The sequence below is a fragment of the Xylocopa sonorina genome, chromosome 5 (genome assembly GCF_050948175.1).
Source record: "Xylocopa sonorina isolate GNS202 chromosome 5, iyXylSono1_principal, whole genome shotgun sequence".
Lineage (NCBI taxonomy): Eukaryota > Metazoa > Arthropoda > Insecta > Hymenoptera > Apidae > Xylocopa > Xylocopa sonorina.
This window is the reverse complement of record NC_135197.1, coordinates 2,122,705-2,131,643: the sequence shown is the minus strand read 5'-3', so window position 1 is coordinate 2,131,643 and position 8,939 is coordinate 2,122,705. Positions and strand designations below refer to the sequence as shown.

The 8,939-nt window shown below is 28.7% G+C and overlaps 2 protein-coding genes across 11 annotated transcripts; one reads left to right on the top strand and one right to left on the bottom strand.

Moving 5' to 3' along the window:
- Positions 1-1,326: 1,326 nt before the first annotated feature.
- Positions 1,327-8,353, bottom strand: Tamo (PUB and ZnF_RBZ domain-containing protein tamozhennic). 10 transcript variants are annotated; one of them, XM_076895296.1, is made up of 9 exons: positions 7,982-8,353; positions 7,769-7,905; positions 7,572-7,697; positions 7,242-7,509; positions 6,973-7,165; positions 6,728-6,905; positions 6,526-6,655; positions 6,293-6,439; positions 4,302-4,437 (listed from the first exon to the last, which is right to left on the bottom strand). In XM_076895296.1, exons 1-9 carry the CDS (start codon positions 8,131-8,133, stop codon positions 4,431-4,433), a joined length of 1,338 nt encoding a protein of 445 aa, XP_076751411.1. In that variant the 5' UTR covers positions 8,134-8,353; the 3' UTR covers positions 4,302-4,430. The 10 variants fall into 10 exon arrangements, 9 of the variants coding, with proteins under 9 accessions (XP_076751404.1, XP_076751407.1, XP_076751409.1 ...); XM_076895297.1 differs by lacking the exon at positions 4,302-4,437 and having other exon boundaries at positions 6,289-6,439; XR_013101853.1 differs by lacking the exons at positions 6,728-6,905; positions 6,973-7,165; positions 7,242-7,509; ... (1 more) ...; positions 7,769-7,905; positions 7,982-8,353 and adding exons at positions 1,327-1,390; positions 2,277-3,697; positions 3,778-3,957; positions 4,038-4,237 and having other exon boundaries at positions 4,297-4,437; positions 6,526-6,654.
- Positions 5,156-6,239, top strand: Pldn (biogenesis of lysosomal organelles complex 1 subunit pallidin). The gene is made up of 5 exons (XM_076895310.1): positions 5,156-5,272; positions 5,385-5,495; positions 5,575-5,662; positions 5,859-5,945; positions 6,021-6,239. The coding sequence occupies exons 1-5, from the start codon at positions 5,208-5,210 to the stop codon at positions 6,135-6,137; spliced, it is 468 nt and encodes a 155-aa protein (XP_076751425.1). The 5' UTR covers positions 5,156-5,207; the 3' UTR covers positions 6,138-6,239.
- Positions 8,354-8,939: the final 586 nt, after the last annotated feature.

The window sequence follows — 8,939 nt, the reverse complement described above, 5'->3', positions numbered from 1 at the left end:
CATTTTTTATTATAAATAATATTTTTTAAAGCTAAAAGATAAAACACATTATTTCACAATGTATATTAAATATTTATTATTTGTACATAATAGAATATATTACAATGTACATATAACTTGTAATATATTACAATAGCAGTTACAAGATATATATGCACATGTTTTTTACATTAACTGTTTGCTCTCTTTTTCACTTCTTTCGTTTATGTCCATTCAATGAAAAAATATTGGTTATTTTCTTTTATTTCAGTTAAAATCTCAAACTTTTGTAAACGTTAAAAGTATATTTCAGTAAAGTCACTTTTGCATCAAAACAGTCTATACATTTAAAGTACAAAGGGAACATTTTTCATGGAAACATAGCGTTATAAAGTTTATTGTTCTTTTTTTAAATTTTAAAATCTATAGTTATATGTATAGAAAAGTGTTTCAGAAACGATAACAAGAAGCTTACTCCATATAATTCTCAATAATATTTCTATTATTAAAAAATTCACAACTTAGAAATTAGTAATAAAATTTTTTAAATATCTACGCCGTTATCTTGCACTAACGCATAATACATTTGAAAACTTTAGAAGACGCAATTAATCATTTGTATCAACTTCAACACCAAAACTAAAAATATTATAAACAAAGATTTGTACGTAAAAACCAATTGACAGTTAAATAAAGCTATAATACCAATGTATGCAAGAACATTCTATTAGTATATAAATTGGTACACTTATAAAAATCATTGTATATATATATATTATATATTACTTAAAATAAACGTCTAAAATAAAAATAAATTTCTGAAAACAACGTGAATTAGGTATTATTTCATAAACTGATATATCAGGAATGTATAAATAAATATCAAGCTATGTTATATAAATTTTTGTATAGAATTAACAATCATACAATGCAATTTTTAAATCAAAATATTCAAATTGTATTAACAGATCGTATAAATTCAACTTACATATTTATTAATTCATATACTGTGCAATCTATCATTTATATAATTTACATATATGTTTTTTAAAAGTACATGAATATTATACTTGTACGATAATATTATCTAGTCAACAAAAAGTAATTTAAACAATATATATATTTAACTAATTTTTTTTTCTCTTTCACTTATGGCATATTATAAAACTTTAATTGAGCCATCTCCGTAAAATTATTAATTTTATGATTAATATTATAGAGATGTATTAAAAAATGACATTGAAATAAAGATTTTCCACAATTCAGATAAAACAACATGCAATTCCTAAAGATCTTATTTTCTACTCAAGCTGGAAAAACGAATATTTATGATCGTACAATATTTCGAAATTAACAAAAAAGGAAACAATGTTTCCATTCTCATGCAAAAAAGCATAAAAATCTTATAATCCTGCAAAGTAAATAAATAAATATATATGTGCGTGTACTGTAAAGTATATGTATATGTCATATATGTGTTAACATAATACAGATTAATGTTTTTCTCTTAAATAAGTATAAAACATTCCAATAATTTTTTCCTAAAATACAAGTTTTCCGAGTTTTTGCAATGGATACAATATATATATATATATATATATATATATATATATATATATATATATATATATATATATATGTGTGTGTGTGTGTGTGTGTGTGTGTGTGTGTGATGTACAATAAATAATTTTTATATAAATTTTAGTATTACAAACTATTTAGGCTATTATATATTTTTTATAGATAATAATTCTTTACTAGTTTAATTTTTTTTAAGCATATGCAGATACTATACGAGATAACAGATACCGGTGCAATAACTTATTGGCATAAAATTTGTAATGTATAGTACAGATAGAATTTTGTAAAAAGTCATATATCAAAGTACACAACAAATTGAAAAATGATTTTATGGAAAATCATTTGTACGAAGGAGACAAAGACTTTTGTTTCAACTTACATTGGCCCGAGAAAGTATCAGCATATGCTCACTGTTATTTCTTTTCACACAAACAGTAGGCCATCACATTTTTACCATAGTACTAATGTATCCATATCACAAATCTACTCAAATAACTTTAAATAAATAATTTTATATCTCCACTATATAGTTTAAGAAATTTTTTATTTGATTGGTATTGTAATACTTTAAAAAATGTTTTTTCTAAATAGAGTGATCAAAAGAAATTGTTATTACTTACATTGGCTATTCGAAGCACTGTAAGTATCAACATTTTTTTCAAACACATTGAATAATCTTATTAGGTCAACGTCGAATATCCAGAAAATGTACTTACCATTTCTTTATCGCTTTTAATTTTAAACACATGAAACAACAATGCAACAAAGGTACTGCTTGTCCCAAACAGTTTATCTAAATATAAGTAGGTGAATCTTTCAAACTGATACCACAAGCATCACAGATCGAGACATTTTTCTCATTTACTAATGTACACTGTGGACATTCTTTTCCACCACTCGCTAATGGTTTATCTTCGTTCCCTTTGTGTCTAGACTTTCCACACATCTCACAAATTTCTTTTGATAATGAATTAAGATACGTGCAAGTAGCACAACTCCATTTCATACCTTCATCTTCTATTTTGTCTTCGTTCTCAGAGCGTGAGAGCTCGAAATTCTTTAAAGTATCTGCAATTTTTACAATTTGATCAGATGACCAATGAGATCGTTGAATCGGAAGGGTCTGACTGCCCTGTCTTTTTTCTTTATTATAGGGAGATGAATGACTCTCTGTAGATGCATCGTGATATCTATTGGAATCCATTAAATCAAAGGAAGAAGACTTCTTTTTGAAGGGCAATGTGTCATGTTGATGATGATGATGTCGTCCGTTTGTCATGGACGAATCGATTTCATTCGTATCGGTTCTTCCGCTTCTCTTTTTCTCAGTACGATACACATTACACTTCTCATCATTGTCGTTTTGTTTAAACACTTTTTGCTTACTCAATCGGGAATCACATTCTCGTTTATGTAAAATATCTTCACGATCACCGAGATCCTTAGAATATCCTAAACTTTCTAAATTCCTATATACGAAATCCCAGGAATCGTAGCTGTTTCTTTCGGTGCCCGATTTTCCGGATTTTTTATCAATCTTCTCGTAGTCGCAATGATCTCCATCGCTGGATTGTCTTCTGTAAAAATCTAGTTCGTCCAAATCCGATATTCGGTGGGACGCTTTACGATTATGTAATTTATCATAATTCACGACTGACACCGGCATATCGAGTTCAATTAGTCTACCTGTTGGTACTCTTGCATATCCAGGTGCTGTGCCGTAGTAAGGATTGACGCTGCTCAAATATTTATTTCCATGTGGTAAACATCCATAGACACTACATCGATGTACAAAGCCGTGATTTATTGGTTGAATATACCTATAACCTCCTGGTATCGTGTTTGTATCTTCGATATACCTATACTCGGATTGACAAGGAGACATATTATAACCAGGAGGCATAATATGATAAGGTACCGACGGTGAAGCTGCGTCTATACACATGGATTGTGGGTAATGATAGTCCCTATAATTTTCTGATTTCGTTCGATTTTGATGCATTTTTTCAAGGAAACGGTAGTTTAGGGCTCTAATGGCTTGCTCCGGTGTACCAACGTGATTTTCACGAAATTCTAAAACTTCTAACCACGAGATGGTACACTTCTGAGAAACATTCTCCCATATTTGCTTCAAGATCTACATTAAAAATTGTCAATTTTTCATTTACGTTTGCCTTTATAGTAACATATATGTAATTTATTACAATTAACGATTACCTGACATTCAACAAAAGCAACTATCGCGTCTCTGCTTACACTAGATACTTTATCGGGATCAATGGGACCCTCCAAAGTAAGCACTCCTAACCCTGTATGTTTGTATCCCATTTGTTCAAACATTAATTCTGCACCTATTAGATTTGCTTCTACCTCGTGTTTATAATATCCGCTATAAGACTGTTATCGTAAAAAGGATAAATTAATTCTATGCTTTATAATACAAAAGATATTACGTAAAGGTGAAAAAAAATATGGACCCTTAATGTTCTATATTCCCTTCTCCAAGGCTGGGCCAAAAGATTAGCCGCATACAAAGAAATAGCACTCCAGGCAGTTGCAGCTCTGTACCCGCTAAAATCTTGTAACGTAGCTGCTGACCTATGCAATATATCTGCAGTTTCTTGAAACACATATTTATTTTCATTCGGAACAAGACAGAGATATTCTTTAATAAAACCTAAAATATAGGAAGTTGTACAAAATCAACTAATTGATTTATATATCATATGCATTTACCTTCAAGTTTATGGCGCTGTTGTAATTTCAAAGGACTATCATCTGTTTGCAGATAAACCAAATGACTTTGCTCTAGTTTCATACTAATTTCTTGTAATCTGTCTTTGCCTTTTATTATTAAGTCACTCGCCATGTTAGTCACTGGAAAGAAAATATCTCCTTGACTTTGCTGTTTCTTCTACGTGTCTAATATTTACCTAGTTAACTGTCTAATTTACTTTATTCAAACAAAGCACTTGAACGAAGAGGTTTTTCTTTGCATCTAATGTGAAATACTAAAAAATTTGATAGTTAAGCTACAATAATGCTCAGAAACAATGGAAACGAAATATTAACGAAGAGCAAAAATAAGGCTAAAGATGTCATTCAGAAATAGAGATCTTTCACACCTATTACAAAACCGTCTAGAAATGCGGTTTTGGATCAAATTCTTGATTCAAACTAAGACTAGCTCCAACCTAAAAATAAATCCTATATTTAGAAGCACTGCAAGAGTGTTTATTCCAGGAGCTACCATAATATATTCTCTATTTGGAAGATGCTCCATTTCGAGTAAACACGTCCATCGAGCTTATCATTACGTTTCAAAAACATATTATATCACTTCATAAATAGTAAATATTTTTCTCGACTACTTTTTCTTGGTTATGTTCAAGTTATGTCACGAGCATGAAACAAATAGATACTAGAGATCCTTTACTTTAAGAGTAGAAGTGAATGGTTAAAAAATATGTGGAAAACAGTGCAGACTTTAGCAACGTGATTGACGTCCACGTCGAATGATTAGCACGTTAATCAGATAAATGTCAACCTTATAATTAATGTTATTGTTTACATCGTGCATTTACCATTTATTGCTATTTGTTACTGCAATTATCACTGAATAGTAATAATTATAATAGTAATTAAAAATGATGACAGATATGGAAGAAGCAGAAGCGAAGATATTACAGTCGCTAATTGAAAAACGCAACGAGTAACCTCGCATTTTTATTATTTAGTTATTATTATAGTTTAGTAAAGTCGGTTGGTCGTAGGTTATATATAATTATTTATAATGATAATATACATCATTTTATTTCTTATAGTGAAGAATGTGAAATAAATTTTAAAGAAGCCACAAAGAAATTAGCTGAAGGACTTCTAAATCAGTATCAAGCGCAATTGGAACAAGTTGAAAGAAAGCTTGACGAAGTAAGGTAAGGAAACACGTGTAAGGAATGTATATGATCTTGTAATGTATTTGATCTTTGTTCTATCGATTCTATCTTTATTTAGGAGTAAACAAGAAACTTTGCTCGATCAGATGCAAATTGAGAACATAAAACTACAAGATACCTTTGATGACGTTAAACTGGATGAAATGGTAATTATTAGTGTCGATTAATAAAACTATTTCCCTGAATCAATGGTAAATTAAAAATTGTAAAATTATTAGATGATGGATTTTATGTAATAAATTTTTAGTATAAAAGAATAGTATAAAGCAAGATCTATATATACATATATATATATATATATATATATAAAATGTAAAATATGCAAGAGAATATGTATTACAGTTTCAAACTATTAAAGTTAGTCAAGGGAAATTAATTTTAATGAAAAAAGAGATGGCTTCCATTCACGAACGGACATTCAAATTAAAAGTAAGTTGTAATTTACATACGTCTAGATACTAATTTGGGATGCACAACTGTTTGTACACGGTTTTTGTTTAACAGAAACGAGCATTAAGATTGCAACAAATAAAACAAAAAGAAGCCTTGAATAGGGAGCAACAACGTGAGCAAGAAATTCGTCGTGAACAAGAATTAATTGGTAAACCTGTCATAAGTTAAGGAACACAATCTTCCAGGGAAATAATAGATATAATCAATGACATGTACAAAAAGATGTATTTATACACACATTAATTACAGTAAAATGTGTGTTTAAAATCAGTCCATCACTTTTATTATCTAATATAATTTACTTCTTTTTTTTTATACATTACCAAACGATTTCCCACTGTCCATTGGAATCACATTCTTTAGTATCTTTGCATAAGTGATTGAATGTTGTCTTAGCAGGGAAACCAATAATTTCCCTATCCTCTTGTATTCTGAATGTAAATGTTGATTCATGTGTTCCTATGAAATATCTAAAAGAAAAATGAAGGAAAGATAAATTTGACTCATTATTTTTATTCAAGATATAAGTAATAAAATAGAGCATGTTAATCCTTACCTAGCATAAGAACAAATTATTTGATCTATAATTGCAACTCCACCATCTTTAAACTTATTTAACACGTAATTTGATGGTGTAAATCTAAGAACTGTATAGTCGGATAAGTATCCTTTGAGTTCATTGAATTCTAGAGAAATTAATATGTTATAAATAAAATGCAAAAATATTATTATTTTTTATAAATTCAAAGTTAATCTACCTTTCTCTGTAGCATCGGTAGCGACAAATATAAATTTCAATCTAAATTCTTCTAATTTGTTTTTCAATTGGGAAGCAGCAGATTTTATGCTTGGTACTCTTGGAGAACGACCAACTAAAAAATCACGTCTTCTGAGATGAAGTGATAAATAGGGTCCTCCAACTGCATTTCTTTTATTCTATAAGCAAACATTTGTTTCTTAACTTTTAATTTTTTTACTGATTCAATAGTATAAAATTAAATACCTTTTCTTCTGTCCAGTCATCTGGTCGTTCCGTTCTATCATGCTCATTTGTTGAATTAAGAAAGACTTTTCTATACTCATTCGCGATACTGTATAACTCAGAATTATATCGCATACTACGCCTAGCTTTCCAATATTCCTGTGTTCCATAGAAGTCGTGTAAGGCAATCTCCATATGATCAAACATTACAGATCTACAAGAATAATTTAATTAGTTGCAACAAATACTGCACATAACATAAATGTTGTAAAAGAAATAATATACGTTACCTATATATATTAGGTTTAAGGTTTTGTCTAAGACTTGATATCATACCATGAAATTGAATACACTTAATAGCTTTAGAAGTTATATTATGATATCCCCAAAAATGTCCACTATACTTTTTAGATTCTATCTTATTAAATTGCAATAATTTATTTGTACATTTTACAACTTCATTTTTATCTTTAAATATACCTGTTTTAAACATCTCTTCGTCATTTTGTAAAATATAAACAATATCAAGTTGTGTCTGTTCATTTTCGGAAGGATACTCTGAAAAAATATATAGTTTTACATAATCCTCTCATTAATGACAAATTAATGAAGCTTCGTACCTTGCAGAAATTGATACATCTCAATAACAGGTACATATTTTTGTAAACTTGGCACGTCAAAAAACAGACTCCATGGTAATTGCATTTGAAGTCCTATATGCTTACTCTGCCAATGATATAAATTGCCTGTAAAAGAAAAATGAAAGGATGAAGTGAATAACGATAGAATGATTTAATTATTAAACGTCTTAAATTACCCCATGGTGGCAAAACCAATTGCCATTTAAATTCTTTTTCTTCTTTAATTAAATTTTTTACAAAAACTGCAGTACGAATAAAAACATCTCTTCTCAAATTAAAACCTTCTGGAGGATTGATTTCATACAGTATATAACTGAAAAATTATAATTTATATGACAATAAGATATAACAATCTTAACGTAATGCAAGTACAGTAAAAAATATCAAACCGGTTTCGGGAATAACTAGATTGAATGTCACATTTATTATTATTTTCTCCATATTCATCTGGCTTATCACAAAACTCATTTCCAACAATAGGTTGCGTAATATTAATTAAAAATAATGTAAAATACAATAGTCTTAGTAACAAGTCGAACATGTTGAGGTTATATTTTACATGTGTGTTACTTGAATCTTGTAAGTTTTCAGTTTTTAGAGGATATGAATTTAATATTGTTACATTGCCATATGTATAAATTATGTGCAATAAAATATAGAATAAATAAGTTTGTTTCTAAGACTATATATACTCCTCTCTTTTCTTTCCCATAAATTTAATGTATTTGTCTTCTTTCACAAGACAGATTTTACTCTTAAAATGAATAAGAGATTAAGGATAGTAAAAAAACAACAGCAATAACAACAATATTATACAGCTTGATTTTTGTTATACACGAATTACAGACTTAAATCTCCCTTATTTGAAAATGGTTGATGGGTAGATTACAATTTGCTAATTCAATTGATAATAATTATAATAATGATAATAATAATAATAGTTATTATTTATCGTCTTATACAATATTTATAATTTATAGCTCAGTTAACATAGTTTTTACCCTCCTTACATTAAGTAGGGCAAGTTTATGTTACATTTACTGTGACTCATTTCCCATACTTTACCATTTATCCTATTAAAGTATACACTTGGCATATAAAAATTACAAGGACAATTTATACTGGTAATGATAGTAGCTGTAATTGTAGTAATAGTTACGATAATGGTAGCACTAGTTGTAGGTGTAGTAATAGTAATAGCCATAGTAATAGCACTAGCAGCAGTAGTGGTAGCGATAATATGTATTATCGTTTACAACTAATAATTCGATAACTATGTTCTGTTATCATACTTTTTTCATGATTTTAGTACTTCACCACACGTATACTTGTATGAGATCTCAGATC